The sequence below is a fragment of the Oryza brachyantha genome, chromosome 8, assembly GCF_000231095.2.
Source record: "Oryza brachyantha chromosome 8, ObraRS2, whole genome shotgun sequence".
Classification (NCBI taxonomy): Eukaryota; Viridiplantae; Streptophyta; class Magnoliopsida; order Poales; family Poaceae; genus Oryza; species Oryza brachyantha.
In genome coordinates, this window is record NC_023170.2 from 10,810,650 (window position 1) to 10,834,843 (window position 24,194).

Sequence of the window (24,194 nt, forward strand, 5' to 3'; positions counted from 1 at the left end):
CTCTCCTCGCCCAATTCCTGCACTTTACCTCCACCCGTCCACCCCTCGATCTCGAGTGATAAGTGGCATCGCCAAGTCCATGTTCTACCCCTTCTATCCTGCTCTTCCGCTCTCTCATCATTAGTATGTAAGGATGGTCATGGGTCAACCCACGGGTATTTTAGAGTTGACAACTTAGTTCATTTTGTTGAACTAGAGCTAGCCCTAAACTACTCGTGTGCCGACTCATATCCATCCTTATTAGTTTGCCCCTTTTGCTAGAGCCTGGTGATGACAGGTTAGGGTCCTATGCAGGAAGATGAACTGAGAGACTAACTTGCGGATAACCCCATTTTCATGAAACATAATGGACAATATAGATTAAAATACTAGAATATATTATATATATGAAATTTGGATAAGGCCGCGTTCGCTCCATCCCTCTAGTTAACTTATAACCCTCTTTTTCCGCGCGCACGCTTCCCAAACTGCTAACCGATGTATTTTTTAAAAAAAATTCTATAGAAAAGTTGTTTTAAAAAAGCATATTAATTCTTTTATATTTTTAAATAATTAATAATTAATTAATCATGTACTACGTTTTCCGCGCCAAGATAAGTAACTTATCTCTACCCAACCGAACGCGGCCTAAGTCGTCTCCGATGCGCCGATTCCACGACAACGGGGCTTTGGATGATTTGCCATCTTCCCAAGAGGGGCATTTCCAAATATCACTTTCTTTATCAACTTTAACTATTTACCACTGACCTCACAAATTTTATTAATTCAGTGTCACTTTTGCCTAGTTTTGTAGGATTATAGTTATATATGGTCTCTTATCTTGATAATAATTATTTTTTAATGTTAATTTGAATTTAAAATTTTCTAAATTATATTTTTACATGGAACTCATTTACCTATATTCTAAATTATACTTGTTCATAAACTCTTTTCTACATAATATTTAATTTATAATTAAATTCTAGATACTTCTAAATTGTATTTATATATTGAAAATTATTACAAATAAAAGAATTGATATTGAAATTGATATTGAGGAAGAGTCCATCTATAAATACAATTTGTAAACAACTAAAATTTCAGTTAAAAAAATCAGATTAGAAATACAATTTAAGATTTAAAATAAAAAAAGCCCATGTGTAAATTAAGAGAAAAGGTCAATATATAAATATAATTTAAATAAAAGTATCTAGAATTCGAATTATAAATTAAATATTATGTAGAAAAGAGTTTATGAACACGTACAATTTAGAATATAAGTAATGGGTTGCATGTAAAAATATAATTTAGAAAATTTTAAATTCAAATTAATAATTAAAAAATAATTATTATCGAGATAAGAGATTCTATATAGCTATAATCCTATAAAACTAGATAAAAGTAGCACTGAATCAATAAAACCTATGAAACCAGTAGCAAATAGTTAAAGTTGAAAAAAAAATGGTATTTGGGACAAATCATCCAAAGTCCCCACGTCAACAAAGGGAGAAAGCGTGCTACAAAATACGCGTGCGCCTTTGGAATACGTATTTCGCCGGTCCTCCACCTATAGTCAGCCCGGAAGAAGAAAAAAACCTCCCAAAACTGGCGTCTTTGCGTCTCCGAAAAGCTGCCCGTCGACTCCTCTCCCCTGCCCGGCGCTCGATCTCGCGGTGTCGCCGTCGCCGGAGGCTCGCCGTTGGGCGATGGCGGCGGCGCCAGCGGTCAGGCTCCCGGTGTTCGGCCTCGTGCGGCTTCTGGGCCTGGCCGCGGCGGCGGCCATCGTCGTCTGGGCCGTCCACTTCCGCGGCGGGATGGCCTTCTCCTCCGAGACGGACAAGCTCCTCATCTTCAACGTAACAGAGCGTCCCAGAGATCCCTCATTTTTTTTTCTGCCTTCCGAATTTTCCTTTTGTTTATCTCACCATAGCTCTTGGCCGCGGATCGCGTGGTGGTGTTGATCTTGGTGGTGCTGTTGGTGTGTGTGGGGGGATTGTTTGATCCATTTTACAAGATTCGGGCTGAGAGTGACCGAGTTCTTGGTTTGGTGGGTATTGCGTATGGACCCTGCAGAGATGATGCAATGTGGTAGGATTTTGTAGCGAATCTCGGAGGTTTAGGAGAGTGTCTCGTGTAATTTCGTTTGGTCGAAGGGTTTAGCTTTTTGCAAGGAATCTAGGAAGTGGGAGTTCGGAGTTTTGGAGCCTTGCAAGCCAGCTTCACGCATTTTGATGAGATGGTTGTGTTGGATACTGCGTGTGATACTTTAGTCTTCTTTTGTTTTCTTCCAAGTGTGAAGCTTAGCTGTGTTTGTCATCTTACTCCGGTTCCTCAGGTTTGGGATTTGGGGCACCGATCTGTCGACTATTGGTGCTACCAACCTGTGCCACATCCCTTTTTCTAGATTCTTGTGCATTGTCATTCGAGTAGCTTCCTAAGCTTGTTGTAACTGGTTAAAGTTATTTTTAATGCAAGGAAAAAGAAATCACTTAAGAGTGAACACCAGAGAGGATTTGAATGCTTGTTTGGATAGTAAGTTGGTAACAAGTCTGGAAATCTTTTGATGCTTTGGCTTCTTAATTGTTGACATTTATGCGATAATTAAACCAAAAAGAGCATCAACTCTGAAGATAATTAATCATTTCCGTGTACTTGGGTCCTGCAGTTAGAACATTTTAATTCAGGCGGGGAAATGCATGCACTTAGATAGCCACCTAAATCATTTTAATAGGGATCACCACAAAAATCATTTTAAAAGGGAGCACCACAAGAAGCAATTTTCAACATTGTAGCACGAGAAACAGAGAAAGGCTATAACAAGACGTAAATGATCAAGTTACCTTTGAATGGTTTTGTGCATGCTTTGTTCTCAGAATCATTTCAATAATATTTTTTTTTCTGATTTTAGACTAGTACTGCAGCCTGTTTATCACAGATAGGAGCACCATTTGTGTTCCTGTCTAGTAAGACTTTTTGAAGGAGCTTTTACGCCATAGATCTTGGAACTATATTAGTTGCTACATGGGCATGATGGGGGCACTGAACATACAGGTCATACCATTTATAGAATTATAACAAATGTAGAATAATAAGGGAAGGTAATTTATATGCACATGATGCATCATGAGTAATGAAATTTATGTGGATACCTACCGAAAGATGGTGAAAGTAGCTATGTTGCACTTTTTTGGTTGGCATTTACAGATACGTGCTGAGGCACTACGTTTCTCGAGTGACACTAGTGAATAAACACATTATTTTTTTTGTATTTGAATAGTAAAAGCGTCCACCAGTTAGTGAACATTATTTTGTACTGTGTCTTGGGCAGTTGCATTTTTCTATGCAGTATCTTGTTGCATATTTTGCCAAACAAGGTTGGGAAATGAACCAAGAAGCTAATTATGCAATATTATCACCGACACATTTAATCAACATATAATCTAAAGCCCTAATTTCCATGTCTTAGGTGGTTTGAATTTTGGAACTCTGATTGCGCATTATTTATGTAAAACAAATGATTTGAGGGGTTCACTTTCTAGAGAGATTGTGGTTTGAATTGCGTTCACAAGATAGTAATGTTAATGATAAATTGGTTACATAAATTCCATGTTGTTATGAAATTAAAACTTCTTTCTGCCTTTTCAGGTTCACCCAGTGTTGATGCTGATTGGATTGGTAGTCTTTAATGGTGAAGGTACAGTACTATCCACTCTTGAACTCCAAACAAAATTTGATCTTAGAATGGCCTTCTTCTTGGCTTGCTATGCGTATATATTTTATTGCCTCGTTAAACAGGATACAAACTTTACTGATTTTTATTTCTGGCTTTCTGCATATATGTAACTGCAGCATTTTGCAGATATACAAAACATTAGGTCACAGTATTTTCATGCAGTACAGCATGAACAAAAAATATTGATATTGAGACACCTTAGGTAGATTATACACAGTTCTGTTGATACTTGGTACATGTTAAAACCAGGATTCCAAGAACCAAGGTATCAGATTATGCCTATTAGCGAACTTTATGATATAGTAATGTATTTATACCTATGGTTGAACAGTATTTGATTTGCCCAAATCAACATCTAGCTCTATAGTCTTCTTCAAAAGCTTAGCAAGAGATATAAAACCAAAAAGAGTAGCTGAATTTACCCTTTCTGCCACTTTCTAGCTATTTCCTGTTGAACTGGTTTCTAAATTAGTCGTTTTGGACTGAAATATTCAAAATGGTAGTTCTTGTCTGTAGCTAGACTTCATTGACTCCAGGCCCTAGTTTTGAGGACCTATGAGATTGGAATTTATTTGCATTATTTGCCTAGCTACCCAAATCAGTACCCTTTTATGTGGGTCATGCCCATAAACAAGTCCATTTGAGGTATCAAACTGTGGAAAAAATCGTCATTCATCTTAACTGGTTTGAACTAGCTTCATGACATATGATCACTATACATAAACTAAATTAAAATTTAGTTACCAGAAATCAGTTTGAACTGAGTTATGTATAGCAAGGATATGAAACAATTTATACCCGAAGTCCGAATTTTATGTTGATCATACATGTGAATCAAACAGTCTAGATATGAATTCCTCATCATCAAGGTGTTTCATGTAATTTACTAAACAAAAAAAGCATAGTTATTGAATCATGTGTTATAATTAATGGAGATAATGTTTTAATGGATTGCTTATGATCCTGCATGCAGCTCTTTTGGCCTACAAGACAGTACCAGGAACCAAGAAACTGAAGAAGCTTGTACATCTTGCCTTGCAGTTCCTTGCCATGCTCCTCAGTCTAATTGGGCTCTGGACTGTATGGAAGTTCCACAATGAGAGAGAAATTGACCACTTATATACACTTCACTCCTGGTTGGGCCTTGCTTGCATCATCTTCTTCAGCTTACAGGTAGATACTGAACTCTGCTGTCTGTTTTCAGTAAACATAAAATCTGTATATCATATTTGTCGTATTTATCATATGTAAAGAGTTTTACCTCATATTTGCCATTGAATCTCTACAGTGGGCTACTGGATTTTATACATTTTGGTACCCTGGTGGATCTAGGAGTGGAAGAGCCTCTCTGCTGCCCTGGCATGTCTTCTTTGGCCTCTTCCTCTATGTTCTTGCCATCGCCACAAGTGTCTCGGGACTTCTCGAGAAGTCGATCTTCATGCAGAGTGCAAAAATGATCGGGCGTTTCTCGACAGAAGCTCTTTTTATGAACTCTTTGGGAATGTTGCTGGTACTACTGGGCGCTCTTGTCATACTTGCAGTTGTCAGTCCCGGTTCTGGCAAGATCGATACATACCGAGGTTCATCTGAGTGAGGGAAGAGCATATAGTTCATGAACTGCAGTTAGTTCTAAACTCTGGCTCCAACTAAAGAGCATATAGTTTCCTGTTTAGATTGGTTGATTGATGGTCACATTGTAGTGTTAGATTGATGGTCAAATTGACATAAATTACAGAGAAATCCTTTCCGAGTTATTTGGGATTTCTTCATGTATGAATGAACCGTGAATGTTGACGACAGATTTTCATCCTTGACAATTATTTATACCCTATCAGTTCATAGATCTTACATGAAAATGGCAATGCTTGTGCGACATTGTGAAGCGATTGCAACCTATAGATGCTATGAGCTGGTTTCCTGCACGAATAACCATGTTACCTCTAGTGAAAGAACCAGGCAAAACTGAAACCGACGACCTTGTAGTTCCATCCACTCAATTCACTCAGAAACTGGTTTGTTAGAATTGAACGAGATTTTATTTGCTAGAATCGAACCGGGTTTTTATTGTGCCATAGCAGTATAGCATTATAAATTTATTAGTTACTGCACAATAATTATTTTTTTGTCATGACCATATATTGGTTTATTTATACGTATTTTATCAATGTGATGGTTGTATATTAAAAATAGTGCAAACCAAATATAATATTAATAAATTGTACGAAAAGACCCTCAGGCAAGTTTGTAAGCACATCCACAACTTTAGATAACTTCATAAAAATTGCTGCACAAGAATGTGCTAGCCAAACCATTAGGATAATCCATCACGATTCTCAAAGCATACAAGAATAAAAGAATCATTTGGTAATCCTCCTAACTCGGAACAGATCTTTTTAATTTGCATGAGTTGGGATAACCATAAACTACCAGCAAGTCGCAGAATTTTGAGTTCCTAGCACGGATGGAGCACTTCAAGGCATTGCTACAATTTTGTTCGGCCAGTATGGCATGACCGACATTGTTGATCTAATTACAGAAGGAACAGACTCCAACCTAATTGCATTTCAACACCCATTATACTGATGATCAGCAGGTGCACCAAATGTCACTACGCAGCACCATGTTGTCTCCAAGCCTGTCAACCTCCAGCAAAGATGAAATCCAAGTCCTGCAAGTCAGAGAATATCACCGGTTAGCTCAACCTAGCATCGTCGAACAATATGCATTTCAAAAGAGAGCATAATAGGATCACTGGAAGAACCATTAATTGCTCAATTGGACAATATCCGTTTCTAAGGGAGTACATAATTATTACCAGAACCAGCATAACATTACCAGCACGTAGAAAATATCCATCAGTATCGACCAAGGCGAGAGCCTTCTGAGTTAGGAAAAACCACCATATATGTTCCAAGCAACAAGCAAAGCATTACCAGTCTTCACCAAGGCGATGAGCCTTTTCAGACAATGAAATTATTTCGTATATGTTTTAAGCAGGTGCTCTTAACAAGAAGATAATAACCAAGAGTGAATAAAATGGGGTTTTTCGGCAATATCGTAAGACTACACCCATGTGGGGGTACAACAAATATTGAATGATGTTCATTTTTAAATTTATTTCTGGGCAAGGCTACAACCCCAAAAATAAGGACATTCTCCAACAAGAATCGACTTTTTGACATCAAGAAGCATGCAATCCATAGTTGATTTCATACATCTTCTAGAAAGTATATGGGTGCTCCCTCAGAATACATGTGCATCACTTCCAAATCTCAAATTATTTTCAAAATGTGATGTAAACACCAAATACACTTCTAGAAAGCATGACATGTTCCTCAAGAGCACTAGCATGGGAACATGCATAAACTAACATAAAGAAGATGCAACGTTTCAGCTTTCATGAGCTTCTCAACAGTAATGATATAATATTTACATTTAGAGTTTTTATTCAACAGCTGATATTTCGTCATATATCGGTATATGAAGAGTTTACAGCTATAAATCATGTGTGTTTTTCATATAAATCAAACGTCAGATTAAGCTACAATGTTTTAACCAAATTGTCAGTGAAATAAACAAATTTTGGGGGAAAAGCCTTTGATTTCATCTACACGTGGCACCAAAATGACATCCCAAAATCCCTTGGATGTTACACCAAAAGAAAAAGAACACTAGTACTCTTTTCAGATTATGCTGCAATAGATCACCATACTTCATCAAACATAGAGCAGGAACAAGAGCAAAACCCAGAACAAATAAAGCAGGTCAAATAACATGAACTTAATGTGTATATGATATCATTGGAAATGGTTATCAATGAACTAATGGTCACTATATTCAGGCTGGAAACCACATGGCAGAAAGAAAAATGCCATTTACTTCCATTAGCAGTCATTCATGTAATTTCCAATCTTTTGATTACTCCATGTAGGAACTATTTCTCCAGTTGGGTGTATTTCTAAGTCATGGTTTCATTTTTTTCAGCAACATGCCATGGTCTAGATACTGTTAACTTTTAAAAAAAAAATCACCTCATATTGTAAAGGGCAAGATGCTACTGTGCAACCCTTTCTTCCTTGGGCCCTGGTTCGCTGATTCTGTTATTCTTGTGTTTCTTTGATACATGCACAGCTTGTGCAGATGGGTTGGAAGCTGGATCAGCTGCTGGCATGATATTGTGTTCCTGAACAGCAACAGGAGAGGAAGATATAGGTTGTGACACAGGAACTATGTCACCCGGTCCACCTAGCAGTGGTATGGCAACAGTTACCACTTGTACTTAAAAATGCTAGTGCATTGATTTACTGGAATAAACAGCATGCAAGATACACAAAATTAACATACCATAAGATTCATAAATAACTGGGGCTGTGAATATTATAGGAACAAAAGGAAGTCCCTTGTTTGTTGGATTACTGTTGATTTCCTGATTAGCAGCTCCTCTTTCTTCCTTGTACACAGAAGGTGTGTTTGTAGTGATGAGATTTTCCTTCGATCTAATAATTTGCGCCATGCAGGCATTCTTTGTAGCTGCAGGACCAACTGAATAATTAGTTGTGCACTACACTCTTACAAGCTTGTTAATGACTCAACAAAAGAAGTACAAGAAATATGTTAGTTTACTTTTCTCAGTCATGAACAATGAAACCGATGTTACCTAAAATTGACTTGACAGCAGCACGAGCTGCCTTCTGCTCTGCGTCCTTCTTGCTTCTTGAAGCTCCACCAGTATAAGTACTCCCAGCAAATGACACAGATGCCACATATGGAGTCACGGGGCTTAACTCTTCTTTCTTCAATACAGAGTAAGAAGGCTGTGCTGCTTTTGTCTTAATAGCAAATTCATGAAGAATTGATTTGCTGAAAACTACATCCTGAATTGAAGAAAAAGGAGTGTGTACTTATCAATGTTAAATGTAAATTCTAAAAGATGAGAGAACAAAATCCACAATGTTAGGTTGTGTATGGGAACCCATATGTACATACTAGAATACACACACAAACTGTCTAATTCACTCAATTCTAAGAGGTATGCAGCGGGTCCTCAGATAGAATTTAAACCGCGCGGCAGATAGTTGTAGAATTTAAGGAATTTTTCACATATCATGGTTGTTAATAACAGAAAATGCAACATAACCAGACCTAAATAAAAACAGTGTTAACGCTGCATCACTGATAAAAACAGCCAAATCGTGCTTGTATTCTTTACTAACAATAAAGACCAAAAAAGAGCGCAACATAAACTTTATGACATTGCATAATTCAGAGCGAATATATAAACATTACTGCTCATTATGTGAAAGATGATAAAGAACCAAAATAAGGAAAAGTTCAAATAAGGCACCTGATCAATGAGCCTAAACACATCTGTAACATTAACATCATCACTCTCTTTTCTTTTAACCAAGATATCATAGGCTACTTTAGCAGCATCCTTCTCAGCATCCTTGACGCGTCTATGACAAGAAGCGGATGAAAACTGCTCATCCTCCACTGTGACAGTGGATTTGAACTTAGGTTGATGGTGTTCACCCTTACACTTGGTAGAGTAGATTGGCAACCTCTTATTTGCCTGTTGAAGAAGCTCTTGCAATAGGTTTTTGTAATTGCAATGATCTGCATAAGTGAAATGGAACAATCATTAGTTTATTTCATTTTTCTCTCACGAGATGCTAGGCTCCACAACTGTTCATTAGCAAATGCTAAAATGCACTGTGATAACCATTGTGAAGGTATCTATTAATTCTCAGGTGTTTTAATTTATAGCTCTAACATAGGAGTGTATGCAAGATGCGTATTTTTACTGACTCCACAAGATCAAAATAAACATTATTTGACTTGAGACTTCTCCAATTGAACCATGATGATGCCGATAAATTAATAAATAAGCACAAGATAAGGTGGTGCGTGCAAACAGGAAGAGCACATGATGATGAACTACATTGAACGTTCCATTGTGTATGACATCTGTATCATTGTGTACGAAATCTTGCAATAAACAGGAAAACTACACCAACTACATCGTAAAAAAGGTATTTGAGGAAAACACCTATGGTAAAAGTAACAATTCTGTAACGTGGGAATCTAGTGGCCTGATGCACTAATTGTGAAAACCAGGCGCTATAATATCCGAATCCAACACGCAAGGGGAGAGGTGAGCAATCAAACAGTAATAAGATTATCACAACATATACATGTATTTACCAAAAGAACAACTTATAGCTATTGTTGCAAACCAAAATGGGGCAATTGTGACACATATTGCAAAATCTGAGGGGCGCACACCCAGACTCAGGAGGAATTCGATGCACGAACCGGCAAAGCACGAACAAAAAAACGGCCCGAAATTTGCCGCTCCCTTAATACTTTCTCTACGAAATCAACCAGCAAACACCAGACGCCCTAAGACCGCGGAAAATCAACCCGGTCCACCCCCACGAGACGCACCTAGCCCGCGCGGGTTGCACGGAGCGTGGAATCATGATGCAACGACGAATAGAAATAAAAATAGAAAACAAAAACAAAATCGAGGCGGACAGAAGCAGAAACACAAACAGAGGAGGGATCATCTCCTGATCTCATCACCTCCCACGAATCCCCCCTGACTCCCTACCTAATCCAAAAGAGTACACGCAAAAACAGAGAGAGAACGGAAACGAAGGCTGCGAGACCCGATACCATGTCGACGCGGACTAAACTGAACAAAAAAAAAAACCCGAGGGCGATGGCGGAGGGGAGGGGAGACACGCACGGGGAGGGGGAGGCAGCGGGGCCGGTGCTTCTGACGACGCCTGCCCCGAGGCGGCGGCGGCGGCGGTGTCCGCCATGATGGCCTCTCCCTCTCTCCGGTGGGGTGGGGTGGGGTGGATTTGCGGCGGAGGCGGAGACGAGAGAGGGGAGGGGGTTTAGACTTTCGAGGCTTGGGGATGGGGACTCGTTTTTTTTTTTTTCCTTTACTGGAAAATATGGCCGTGCTTTATACCGGGTTAAGTTAATTATAATGGTATAAATTAAAATAAATTATGCAGCGAGTCGAAAATTGTAAAACTATGATCAACACATAATGGATTTGAAAAATGTACGTTACATCGAAAATCTTCTAATTAAAATAGTAAATTATACTCAACATGCGTACATTAATTAAATAAGATAGATGGAATTTCGATAAGGAAGAAATATAAAGACGCGCTATACCCTATTATGCCATCTTTAACCATTTTTTTGAGTCATAATTTCTATGTTTTTATTTTTTTTATTAATTATATTTCTACTTGCGTTTCTTTTTTAAAAAAATGCAAACCATTGCTTGTTTTTCTTTATAAAAAAAAGCAGAAACAGTACAGTGCCATACTGTTATTGTTATTATTATTGTTGTTATTTCTAATAATTTTTCATTTAATATTGTTCATTAGAAAAATAAAGATAAATGACGAAAGGCAAAATAGGAAAAAATCATTATTACTAATTATATTTTTATTTAATTTTATTTTAAAAAATAAAGATAAATGACGAAAGGCAAAAAAAAGAAAAAGAGATGCTATGCGCTGCATACAAAGAAACGGAAAACAGTCCGCGTTGCAGCAGCGATCGAACCAAGACCTCTTTCTCTGTAAAGACTGCCTTAGCCACTGGATTATGCATTGGCCTGTTGATTAAACTGAGCGTGCGGTTTTTATATACGGGGTCGACCCATGCACGTGTACTGCAGACGGCAAGCGCGGGGCCATCGGTCTGGCGTGGAGCCCACGACGGACGAAAATCTGTCAGAATCGTTATTGCTTTTTATAACAGTATAGATATAGATATAGATTAGGAGTTGTTTAGATGAGGCTAAACTTTTTAGTCACATGTCATATCGGATGTTTGGATACTAATTTAAAGTATTAAACATAGACTAATAAGAAAAACTAATTTCATAAATGAGTGGTTATCTGCGAGACAAATTTTTTAAGCCTAATTAATCCATAATTAGAGCATGTTTACTGTAGCATCACATAAGCTAATCATGGATTAATTAGGATCAATAGATTTATCTCGCAAATTAGTCCAAGATTATGGATGGGTTTTATTAATAGTCTATGTTTACTACTTATATTAAACGTCCAAATATTAATGGGACAAGTGACTAAAAATAAATTATTGTCCCGAACACCACTTACAAGAAATGTCCCAGTTTTTTTTTTGTCGCCCACACACACGCCGACTGACACACAAAGAGCCAACTTGTTTCCATGACCATCTTTTGAATCAATTCTCAGCCGTTTGATTTACAGCCAACGTGTACGATTGATCACTACAGTACTAATAAACTGTATATATGCTATAGTATTTTATGTTAGGATACTATAGCGCTAGACTCATTTTACTGTGTATTTGATGACTTTTGCTTAAGGAAGTTAGAGAAGCCGGATTGAGGAGCGGAGGGATGCAATTAGCTGCAGACGATGTCGACTGTCGCTGAGTGACAGGATTTTCCTCTGCTATACTCTACTACTGTCTAGGGCCTTTAGGGTCTAGGGCCCAGGGATAAAACTGTCTCATCATTCATTTTAAGAATGTTTCATCACCTGCCTCTATCCTATGAGAACCATTTTTTTTAATTTTCGTGTCTAAAGTTTGACCATTCGTCTTATTTAAAAAATTTATACAAAAATTTAAAAAATTGTCACGTATAAAGTTTAACAATAAAAAATATTAATCGCAAAAAATTTTTAAATAAGACGAACAGTCAAATTGAAAAACTGAAAAAAGAACTTATTTCGGAACGGAGATAGTATAAGAACAAGGCATGTGAGAAGAAAAGATTGTTCCACTAAATACTTTATCTTATCCTATAAAAATAGAGTAACATTTATATTGAAAAGAGAAACTCTAAATATAGATGTTCTCTTTCCTCACTCTATATCTTAATATCTGATCACAAGATAATAGAGCAATAAGAATATTATTAGCATATATATGGATAATGCAATATGAATGTTTTATAACTGATATGAATATAGAATCTATGTCGTCTAAATGCTAATATGGATGATTAAATTTGGATGATCTCTCGTGAATACTCTTACCCCCTCCCCCCACACACACACCCCTCGTTTCAAAATATAATTATTTTAGCGTTTAAATTTATCACAATATAAACATTTTTTACACTGGTTCTCATCATTTCAATCATTTGGATGATTCCAGTGCCAAATTAAATGCTTAGAAAGATAACATAATTAATATGAAATTCAAAAAATTGACTAAAAGTTACTAAAAGAAAATATTTTGATATCTTCTCAGTCCATAACAACCTAGGAATATTTATACTTTAGAACCGAGGTAGTAGCTATCAATTGATGCCCTTTTCTACTGACACGAGATTTGTCTAAATATTTGCGGTATTATGGAGCATGTAGCAACTTTAATCTTTAGATGCTCATGAACAAGATGGGTTAAAGAATTAAAACCAGCTACGGGAACCGATTTAGAGATCAAAACCAGTCTCTAAGATGGTTTAAATCGATCTGAACATAAACTCTATCTCCTAGAAAATCAAAAGGTTTACAGGATAAAGCTACAAAGATAATGCACTCTCACAATAAAGACAGATGATTTACGGTTGAATCAACAAAGATATAAGTGGGTCTGAATCTTCTGTAGTAATGTAGAGGACCGGATCCTCTACAGTAACGTAGAGGAGCACTGTTTATATGAGGAGAACAGTAGATCAATACTGTGAACGGTGCATAAAATACTGTAGCAACAGTAACCTAAAACATTGTTTACTCCTATAACAATAACTGTAGCAATAGATCTTGACCATCCGTTTTAATCCAACAGTTGAGATTTATACCAAAGCACTGTACTGTAGCCCCTTTACAGTAGCACCATGCTACTGCAGGGGATCTCATTCCAGAAAACATGACGATCTAAGTAGATCTATCGATTAGATGCTCGGGTTTAGATGGAATTAACTATAACTCTTATAAAGTGATTGGTCCTACCTTAGATTTATATAAATTTTAATAAATCATACTACACTGTAAGTTGTATGTATTATCATTTGTACAACTATTTGCATGGGTAAAGAAAAGGAAGCGATCATACAAAATGCTTAATTGGATGATCTATGAAATTGATTGCAAACTATCCCATAGCCTTCATGATGTATTCTCGAAATCATCACGTCACTTTTAGATCATACAAGTCAAGAGTTAAAAGTTCTATATGTTTTGTAATCCGGTTCAAATCACCTGAAAACACCAACATAAAACAGGCTTTGTCGCTGACCCAAAAGGCGTTTTAAGTACTAAGTACTTGTTGAAAAGCATTTACATGTACAAAAGGAGAAACAAAATGAACAAATTCCAAAGCATCTAAAATTAACAAATTATCTGCACTATCCACCAGTGTGTGTGTGTGTGTGTATAAATTTGCTTGACTACACAACATATTTTGTTACAAAAACAAATTCGAAGAGGTATAATTGTTACACTGGAAGCGGTGACCATGTCTAGCTAGTTAGCAAAAAATCGATCGATCATCACCTCCTCTGGAAGTTGAGCATCTTGATGGAGAGCGAGAAGGAGACGGCGAAGAGCGCGGCGAAGCCGGCGACGGCGACGGCGACGACGGCGAGGAAGTCGTGCCTGAAGCCGAAGTAGTCCCTGAGGAAGGCGTCGACGGGGACGCCGGTATCCCGGAGCGGCTGCGTCAGGTCGCCGAACTGCGACGCCACCAGCCCGTACAGCGTCCACGACACCGGGCACGCCCACGAGTACCACCTCCACCACACCGGCATGCTCTGGAAGAACCACACCAACAACCCGCACATCAACTTTCAGTGTTTCACATCGGTGGCCCAAATGCCACTTGTGCACCGACCAGTTCGATCCAAAAGCTTAACGCGCATCAATACTATTTACTATTTACTGGCTAGTTTGATCTAAAAAGCTTTAAACATTCGGCGAGTTTTGCTTTCCGCGACATCAATGTTTTAGATGATCTGGCTAGTTCGACCTAAAAGCTTTAAACGTTTGGCAAGTTTTGTTTTAGGTGGCATCAATGTTTTAGACGACGTTTAATGGCTAGGTCGACCCAAAAGCTTTTAACGATTCGGTGAGTTTTTTTTTTTTTTTTGCGATGTGTTTACCGGTCGGGGGATGACGAAGCCGGAGAAGAGGTTCCAGATGCCGTAGAAGAAGGAGGAGACGATGGAGGCGATGTTGTAGCTCGGGGTGAGGCCGACGGCGAGCATGCCGTAGAAGGTGAAGTAGAGCAGCGTGAAGTACATGAAGTAGAGGTACCACAGGAACTTCTTCACCTCCCACTCGAAGTCGATCATGGCGTACACGATCACCCCGTACACCACCGACTGCACCAGCACGTACGGCAACTCCACAACCACCTGTAAACGACAAGGGGTCATTTTTGTTTTGGCTTTTTTAGAAAAAAAAACAAACAATATATTTATAAATAAAAACTAATCTGTGACTAAAACTTTAACATATGCTTGATAAAAAGTAAATGTTGAAAATAAAATTTAAAAAAACTCAAAATCAACTCCAGATTTAAGATTAATTTTTTTTCAATTGTTTTTATAAGTATAAACTGACGCAATAGTGCAAATATCCGGCCACCGCTACCAAGGAAAAGCTTTCTTTTTTGTGTGTGTGGTTTACCTGACCGAAGGCGTACGGCAGCGCGGAGTACATGCCGGCGGCCCTCTCCCGGTAGAACACCGTCCGCTCGACGGCGACGACCGGCTGCACCGACGACGAGTAGGAGATCCCCATGAACAGCACCGCGGCGTACATCGAACCCATGGCATTGAACAGGTCTTGCTGCCTCGATCTGAAACCCGATGCAAACAGTGTCGACGGTTCAGTACAAGTTTGAGATTGATTTCTTTTTTATTTTTTATTTTTGCAGTGGGAGTTGCTGTGGTCGCTAATCCAACTAAAACCTTTTGCCGCCGAGGCGCCAGAAAATGGTGCCGAACATGAGGGCGACGACGAGGGAGAAGAAGAAGCGGACGACGGTGTAGGGAGGGTTCCTCCAGTAGGAGAGGTTCTGCTTCCACAGGCAGGCCATGCACTGCGTGAGGAAGCTCTGCGAGAACTGCGTCGGGAAGAAGAGGTCCTTGGAGCCCTGGGGCGGCCTGCTGATGCCCTTGATCAAGCTCTGGTTTCTCCTGCACAGTGCAACAATGGCGTGCATCCAACTGACAGCGTCAGAGCTTTGGTGTCCTGCAGGCTATGAGACAAGAAGAGGATGGATAATGGCTTACTGGTAGAGATCAGAGTTCTTGTAGACATCTGCAAAGCTGATCCCCAGTGTGTCTTCCTGCGCCAGTGTGGTCACTTCCAGCATCCAGGTTGCCGGGTTGTACCCTGGTTTGATCTTGCTGACCCCTTGGACTCCCTGATAAATCCCAGCAAAAATAAAGAAAATTTTGGTGAATCAAAATGGCACAAGATTCAGGTTGGATTTCACTTCTGATCAGGCCATTCAGGTGGGTGCTCAAAAGAAACTCTAGAAAAGAAAGTGAGGTTACCTCAAAGTATTCAATGAGGTCGCAAGAATGGTGTCCTAGAGGACCCACGTATATCTCCTCTCCACCTCTTTTCATCAGGAACAGCTACATCAAGGTAAAGAGAGTAGCTTTTACAAACCGCGATACTTTTCAAATAACATGAAAACTTGTACAAGATTCAGGGTGCTGAACAGCCAGCCTACTTGCAGCTTGCTTACCTCATCAAAGGCCTCAAAAATGTCAATGCTAGGCTGGTGGATGGTGCAGACGACAGTCCTGCCTGTGTCAACGGTGTTCCTTACGGTCCTCATGACAATTGCTGCTGCTCTTGCATCAAGGCCAGATGTAGGCTCATCCATGAATATTATCGAAGGATTGGCAACAAGCTCGACAGCAATGGTCAGCCTCTTCCTTTGCTCGGTTGACAGGCCATTCACTCCAGGTAGCCCAACAAGAGCATCCCTCAGAGGGTTCAGCTCTACCAGCTCCATGACTTGCTCTATAAACATCTGCTCAGAAATGTACACCAATATGTTCAGAATTACATCCTATATTTAGCTCTCATCAAATAATTAATTTCCACAGTGATTGGTAGTACCTTTCTTGTTTCTGAATCAACATCGGATGGCAGCCTGAGCCATGCAGAGTAAGCCAGGGACTCATAAACAGTCACATTTGGTGAGTGGATGTCATTCTGCTCACAGTAGCCGGAGACACGAGCGAAGGTCTCCTGCTTCTTTGGGTAGCCGGAGATGGAGATGTCGCCTTCAATGTATCCTCCTGTCTTCCTGCCAGCCAGCACATCCATCAGTGTGGTCTTGCCAGCACCACTGACTCCCATCAGTGCAGTGAGCACTCCTGGCCTGAAGCTGCCACTGACTCCCTTCAGCAGAAGCAGCCTGTCTTGATCCACACCCTGGGCTTTCATTTCCTGCAATGCAACATGTTTTTTCATGAACTTATTTAGCCAATGAACATCTTTCGGTGCACAACATTCTCTCAGAAACAAAATTACAATGAACTAAAGCTACAGCCCAAATAGTTTTCTGCAATTGTTCAGACTAAAAATATTTCTGATTAGGTAGGTTCTAATTCCAGAGGATTAGTGAAATTGTCGAGAGATGTTACCGCTGGCATGTCAACAGAGTATCTGATGTTGTTGAAGGCAACAGCAAGCGGCGCAAAAGGAAGAACCATTCCTCTCCTATTCTCGCTTGCCTCACCTGTTGTTGCAGCATCTGATGCATCATTTCTCCTTGTGTTGGTGTTGTGTCCTGCACATTATGACCCTTCAAAATGCCATTCACCAGATGAAAATGTTGTCATGTCCATGTAACAGAAAGGTGACCTTACCTGATGATGCAGAGCTTCTCGACTCATTAACCATTTCTCCAGTGATATTGGCGTGCTTTTCCTTCAGTGCTTCCTCTGAAAGAATTTGCTGCGCCTTCCCCGACGCTGCATATATTTGAATATAGTTCAGTTCAGAATCAAGTGCTTCAACAAAATTCTGCTTGAATTTTGTTACAGAAGTTTGGATTACGTTTAAGGTATCCTAGAGCAATGGTGAACAGGATGTTGAACACAATCACATATCCGAACAGTGCACCGACACCGATCCAGTACCATTTTGCTTCAGTGAACATTCCCCTGGACTTGAGCACCTCTATTCCTAAAGTTCTATTGGACCCTTGGACGAACTGCAAGATTATTCTGACAAAATCAGAACAGCAGGACTTGGACAGATGAAAATTTTTCTGAGCATAGGTAGAATTCACATTACCCGGTTCCACTTGTGTCCAAGGAACTCATTCACCGCAATGGCGTTCATCGCATATTGGAGCGGTGAGATCCAGTAGCCCCAGATCCACCATTTCTTCACATCATCTGCCATCAACAAAGGAAAAAAAATCGGTGTTACTACTATTTAACCAGAAATTTTGCATTTTGACAAAATGATGATCTATTTGTTCAGGAAGGCATTACGGTGTGACAGGATAAATCCACTGAGCACAAGGAGCACTAGTAGTGCAAATGACGCCAACGTATTTGCGACAACCATGGTCCTGCCCAATGCTGCAATGAATCTGAACAATGCTGCAGCCATCTGGTTCACCAACAATAGTAGCAGGTACTGCTTGAACAACCTATGAGATAAGGAAGAAAATATTTTTTTCATATTTGTAAGAAATGATTAGATCTATTCTCAGATACAGATAAATATCATAGCTTTGGCCTGTTTTTACATCACTTTTTGCTTTGAAGATATAAGTTTTTCTGTCACTGTGACATAGGAAAACTCTGCTTGATGCATACCTTCCCACATTTGGATCGAATCCAATGACATAGTAACTCAAGAAAACTGTGATGGCAACCTCAAAGCAAGATATCGGTATCTTGAGAATCCAAGTTGGTATTGTGTAAGCCCATGCAGGAAAGAAGAGGTAGTCTCTTTGCTTGAAGAACACAGGCAGTTTTATGGTGGCCATAGCGAGCTCGGAGAAACCATTGAACATGTGCGCAACCATTGCAAAGAATAGCGCACCCAAGTAAACGATGCCATCAGTCCTTGTTTCATGGTGCATGTTTGTGCGCAGGAACAGTGTCATCACTATGATTGTGATCACCAAAAGCTGCAAATGGAAATCAAGCAATTCTATAAGATTATCAAAAGTCTACTGAAAGCTGTTAATTTTTGAACAACCTTTCATGATGGCCCTAAAGCATGTTAACAACATGTACTGTCATGCCTCATCAGAAAAAAAAAAGTAGAATCTGATCATATGTTTAAGCTCAATCTACAACAACTTAAACAAGAGAGCCCCTTTCTGGTGGTCTCTGCTGGCAGTAGAATTTAATCAACACCGTTGATCTATTTTTTATCGAATGGATGTGATTAAAATGTTTACCTGAAAAGCACGAAAACGGTAGACAAACATGTTGCGTTTCATGAGCAACCATTCCCTGGCCACACATGCACGCAGAAGCTCTAGCTTGCCGGCACCATAGGTTGAGGTGGTGAGTGATGCAGGGTGGGAAGTGCTCTTGTCGTAAGGGTGGGACAGCTCTTCTGACAGACTTTGGCCAACGTGAAATGACTGGAACGCACGAGAAAACTCCTGAACTGGGATGTAGCGGTAACGCCTGTTGCTCCTCGCCCAGTACTGCTGTTGATCCTTTCTTGATGTCACCTGAAAGTTTTGAGATTGATGTCAGTAGCAGTAGATGAAAAAACAATGCATTAATAGTATATCTTCAGTAATTAGATGTGGAGAACCAAATAGTTTATGCAAGAATGGAAATAAACATTGAAGTGTGAAGGATTTAAGGACTGAAATGTGCAGAAAATGAAACTTCTGGAGAACTGAAATGTGAATATGTATGTAATATTGTAATAAGACAAGAACTAAATGAATAGCTATGGAAGAACAAAGATGAGTATAAGTAATGCCATCCAAATGAACTTAACATGCAGATGAATGTACACGGAAATAATCAGATGAGCAAAAACATGCAGTTGTAAAAACAAGCAAAAATTGGCATAGATATTCAGAGGAATTACTTCTTGCAAAAAGTCTGCAACGCCTTTCCGGTCAGGGCATTTGAAACCCATGGATTCAAAGAACTCAAGAACATGTTCTCGTGGCCCCTGATACACAATGTGTCCATCTGACAGGAGGATTATATCATCAAACAGATTATATGTTTCTGGTGCGGGTTGCAGCAAGGAGATGACAGTTGTGCCACCGAGAATATTGGTGATCTGTCCAAGAGATTTCACTATCTGAAATGTTGTAGAGCTGTCCAGTCCAGTGGAGATTTCATCCATGAACATGGCTCTTGCCGGTCCAACAAGCATCTCACCTTTGAAGAAAAATCAGGAAACCAAGAGTCAGAAAATTCCCAAATCTAGTTTGATAATGAAATGTGCAAAGAAATTTCAAAATTTATAAGAGATGAATATGAAAATTAAATTTTTCAACAAGATTGTCTGTTCTAGTTTGACCTTTTCGAGGCAATGCATTATTTGCAAAATATTATTTAAAAGGCTTCATATCTTTCATGACAAGCGAGCACAAAAAGAAGATCTAGCATTGTGCAGTCATGACAATCAGATTCTCAAGAATGTTCACAATACCGGTTGTGACACGCTTGCGTTGTCCCCCTGAGATTCCTCTCAGCATTTCATTTCCCACAATGGTATCAGCGCAAATGTCAAGTCCTAGAATCTGCATCAGAATTAAATGGAACCATTAGTGCACATCTGAGGTTGAATGAAAAGCTGATGCTGTCAGATGAAGTACCTTGAGGACATAATCAGCGATTATATTTGTTTCCTGACCACCCACTGATATTGCCTGAAAATCAAACAATGTGAGTAAAACTATCGAAAACATAGTGTTTTATTTGATGACATGGGAAATCACATTTTTGTTTCTGCCCATGCATTTCAAATCCAAATGGACCTAATCCCTGTGTTTGATTAATGCTCTTCAAACACACCCCTAATGTTACACGAGAACATCTCAAGATATCTACCATTTTGATTAAGACTATTCAAACAAAATACACCCTTAATATTATATCTTAATCTTGCAGCAAACACATATCACACTATCATCGCTCATCCTCTGCATCAATGACAGTCTGGGTCTATGGATTTATCTTGTCAAGCCTATGGAGTGCATTCACATCAGCCAATGGATCAATATGCCAGACTAGAAGATCTTCACCAGCTCCTAAGCTGGCCTTTCTCCTATTTTCACTATTTGTTTCCTTTTTCTCCCTTTACTGGTTTTCTGTACTTGTTCTTCCATTTTTCAGTTTTTCTGTTTTCTTCCTTTACCTTTAGCCACTTAACTTTGTACTGTTTTGACCCATCATTAATGCAATGGCTATAAAGTAGAGTCTCTCTACCATTTGCATAAAAATAAAGAATTATATCTGAACATTTTTATTCAGCAAACTTCAGATAACTCAGCATCAATGTAAACTAACCTTCATGTAGACATCAAGATCTGGGTCAGGTTTGATATTCGCCGCCTTCTCCCTTCTAGATAGTTCAGTCAACATGTCTAGAACAAGTCCATCATGAAAATTAGCAAACAATAATATCATAACAGAAGCAAACTAATCTCCCAGTGTGATCATTTTCGAGCTCACCATATCTAGTACCAACTCCTTGGCATCTGGCTGAGAAGGCCAGTGTCTCACGTACCGTCATCTCAGGGATGTGGAGATCATGTTGGGATATATAAGCAGCTGATCTTTGAGCCACAAACTCATCCATTCCGTATCCGTTGTATGTCACTTTCCCTGAAACCTGGTCAGTTCATTTCAGAGCAAAGTTAAGCTTCCTCAAACTTGACTGTAAAAAGTGCAGAGATGTGTCATACTGTCATGTTGCTGTAAAGAAGTGCAATGGTAACCTTTAGATCAGATCCTAGTTTCCCTGCCAAGGCAAGAAGCAGTGTGGTCTTCCCTGAACCTGGTGGCCCTAAGAGCAATGTCATCCTAAGACAAGCATAAACCTCAATTCGTCAGACAAAACAAGTAGAACAGAAATAATTTGTGAAACACGGGTTACTAAAGAAATAATAAATGCAGCAAACCAGGTATCTTGCAATTCTGATTGTTGGCCTATTTGGTTAGACACCACAATTTGCCTAACATTTTGTGGCATGCCACAGTTTGTGAAGAACAAGATTTATTCTCCACAAAGTGTGGTAGGTTCTAGCAAGAGTTTGTGTCTATGTACGTGGGACCAAGAGGGTGGTAGGAAAGCATAGCATTCATCGAGGCGGCAATAAACCAAACACTAGATTAATAGAGTCGAACTTCCCTACCACAAAGTAGGCATAGAACCAAGCAAATCTTATATATCACCAGGGGCGGAGCTATATGAAGCCACGGGGGTTTCTAGGAACCTGGTTCAGAAATTTTTTTAACTAAAATTCGTTTATTTTTACCATATATACACCCTTTCAATCTAAATTTAAACACATTTAGCAGCCTAAATCTGGTTTAAAGCATAAAAAAAAGTGAGTGGCACCACACTTTATTTTGTTCTAACTCTGCCCCTATATATGACTACCCCATGTGTTGCCATAAGATACCATGCATCGAACACAACAACTGAATAACATAAGTAGCAGTGCCCAAGTAGGCAGATGGAATTCACCTCCTGGGTTTGATCACTCCATGGACGTCGTGGAGGATGTTCAAAGGCCTCTTTTTGTTGGGAACAAGATGAAGCAAATTGGCCAGAGACTGCACACATCCAAGTCGAGAAAAAGAATAAGGTTCTGATTCGAACTAATCTGCACACAAATGATCAGAGAAGTTTTGGGTTTTGTTTCTTTGCCCAGCACCTCCAGAGAATTCAGAGTGGTGTTGAGGAACGTCGGGAGGCCTCTGCTGCCGACGTGCGCCAACGCGTCGATGCTCAGGTGCTCGTACCGCACCTCAATCGTCGGGAAATCAAGCCCAACCCTGAAGCAGAATCAGCAAACAAGAAGCCAAATTTAGTTGCTTTTTTCTTGAAATTGTTCGTGAAAATCGAATGGTTCGCTTCGAATTTGAAGTTTTTTTTTTTCTCTACTGACAAAAGATGGCACTTTTTAATTTGACCTGTCGATGCGGTGCCTGAGCTTGAGCAGGAAGCGCTCGTGGTCCTCCTCGGCGACGCGGACGAGGCGCTCGAGCAGGTTCTTCCTCTCCTGGAAGCCGAGGCCGGCGACGTCGACGACCTCGCCGCCGGCGCCGGCGGCGGAGGAGGCGTCGGCGACGATGCCCTTGCGGATGCGGGCGTGCGTGGGCAGCTTCTCGAGCGCCGCCCACTTGAGCGCCTCCTCGTCGTCCTCCGCCTCGGCGCGCGACGACGACGCCAGCGAGAACACGTCGTGGTCCCGGTACGAGCCCAGGCCGGCGCCCCTCGCCGACCCGCTCAGCCGCAGGCTCGCCACCCCGAACGCCGCCTCCCCGGTGTCCATCGCCGGCAACCACACCCAACCCAAGAAACAATAAAGCTCGCCTCCTTAATCGGCGAGCAACCAAGAAGCCGATCGACCGGCCGTGGGGCGGCGGAGGAGGAGGAGTGAGTTGGTGGGCTGGTGAGCGCGCGCGCGACGGGGTATATATGTATGAAGCGCGCGTGCATGGGCATGGTGGAAGAGGAGGTTTGAACGGCGGCGGCCAAACACCGGCGCAGGGGTCGTCGTGCGCTCGGGTCAGATCAGCTCAGGTGGTAGTGGTGGTGCTGCTGCTGTTGCTGTTGCTGCCCACTGACCAGCGGAGGAGGAAGGAGGAAGAAGGCTTCTTCGGTTCGTAGCCAGACTACTGGTCAAAGTTTCTGACCGGTATTCTTGGGATAGTGATCGAGTCAACTCACGAAACGGTTCACGCACGTGAATTTGATGTATCTCCTATAGAATCGGCTTCACTCCGTTTTAAAATTTAGATAATTTGGGTGATTGTTTTAAAATTTAGATAATTTGGGTGATTATCCGTGGACAGCGACGGTGGATATCAAATTAACGTTTGTAAATTGTAATAGCCTTTTCTTTTCGGTGTCCAAAGAAAATGATTTCCAGGCTCTATTAATTAATATAATCTATTGCTTTGTTGTTTCGCACGCATTCTTTTTATATGAATGTTTCCAAACTACTAATGCAGCTAAACGGTACATGTTATAAAAAAAGTTCCTATATAAAAATTTTCTTATCTCACGTTCTAAAATAGAATTTTAACTTTGTATTAGTAATTATATCTTTTACAACAGTAAAAATGATCAAAGAATCAAATTTATAAGCTCTCCTCGGGAACATGCGGTTAACGGTAGTTTCCGGTGTAATGGGTTCCTCTGCACTACTGCATGGCTGACATGTGGGACCCACAGCCATAGGACCCACATTATTATCCACATTATTATCGACTCTTATCTGATCAATGTCAGTAAAAAGG

The 24,194-nt window shown here is 40.1% G+C and overlaps 3 protein-coding genes across 3 annotated transcripts; 1 reads left to right on the plus strand and 2 right to left on the minus strand.

Moving 5' to 3' along the window:
* The first annotated feature begins 1,581 nt into the window (after positions 1 to 1,581).
* On the plus strand, positions 1,582 to 5,581 carry LOC102719224 (probable transmembrane ascorbate ferrireductase 2). The gene is made up of 4 exons (XM_040526850.1): positions 1,582 to 1,835; positions 3,625 to 3,673; positions 4,686 to 4,885; positions 5,001 to 5,581. Exons 1-4 carry the CDS (start codon positions 1,686 to 1,688, stop codon positions 5,304 to 5,306), a joined length of 705 nt encoding a protein of 234 aa, XP_040382784.1. The 5' UTR covers positions 1,582 to 1,685; the 3' UTR covers positions 5,307 to 5,581.
* Positions 5,582 to 5,983: 402 nt separating this feature from the next.
* LOC102705655 (double-stranded RNA-binding protein 4-like) lies at positions 5,984 to 10,649 on the minus strand. Its single transcript, XM_006660035.3, has 6 exons — positions 10,464 to 10,649; positions 9,057 to 9,328; positions 8,370 to 8,586; positions 8,057 to 8,242; positions 7,744 to 7,957; positions 5,984 to 6,380 (listed from the first exon to the last, which is right to left on the minus strand). The coding sequence occupies exons 1-5, from the start codon at positions 10,537 to 10,539 to the stop codon at positions 7,767 to 7,769; spliced, it is 942 nt and encodes a 313-aa protein (XP_006660098.1). The 5' UTR covers positions 10,540 to 10,649; the 3' UTR covers positions 5,984 to 6,380; positions 7,744 to 7,766.
* A 3,226-nt stretch (positions 10,650 to 13,875) lies between these two features.
* Positions 13,876 to 23,375, minus strand: LOC102718944 (ABC transporter G family member 44). Its single transcript, XM_040526772.1, has 24 exons — positions 22,863 to 23,375; positions 22,604 to 22,724; positions 22,414 to 22,502; positions 21,662 to 21,746; positions 21,396 to 21,555; positions 21,231 to 21,307; positions 20,537 to 20,590; positions 20,371 to 20,461; positions 19,795 to 20,096; positions 19,142 to 19,423; positions 18,549 to 18,865; positions 18,219 to 18,379; positions 18,016 to 18,119; positions 17,776 to 17,932; positions 17,586 to 17,690; positions 17,361 to 17,506; positions 16,831 to 17,163; positions 16,451 to 16,741; positions 16,254 to 16,337; positions 15,987 to 16,120; positions 15,663 to 15,890; positions 15,379 to 15,550; positions 14,850 to 15,104; positions 13,876 to 14,501 (listed from the first exon to the last, which is right to left on the minus strand). Exons 1-24 carry the CDS (start codon positions 23,222 to 23,224, stop codon positions 14,241 to 14,243), a joined length of 4,371 nt encoding a protein of 1,456 aa, XP_040382706.1. The 5' UTR covers positions 23,225 to 23,375; the 3' UTR covers positions 13,876 to 14,240.
* Between the last annotated feature and the right edge of the window lie 819 nt (positions 23,376 to 24,194).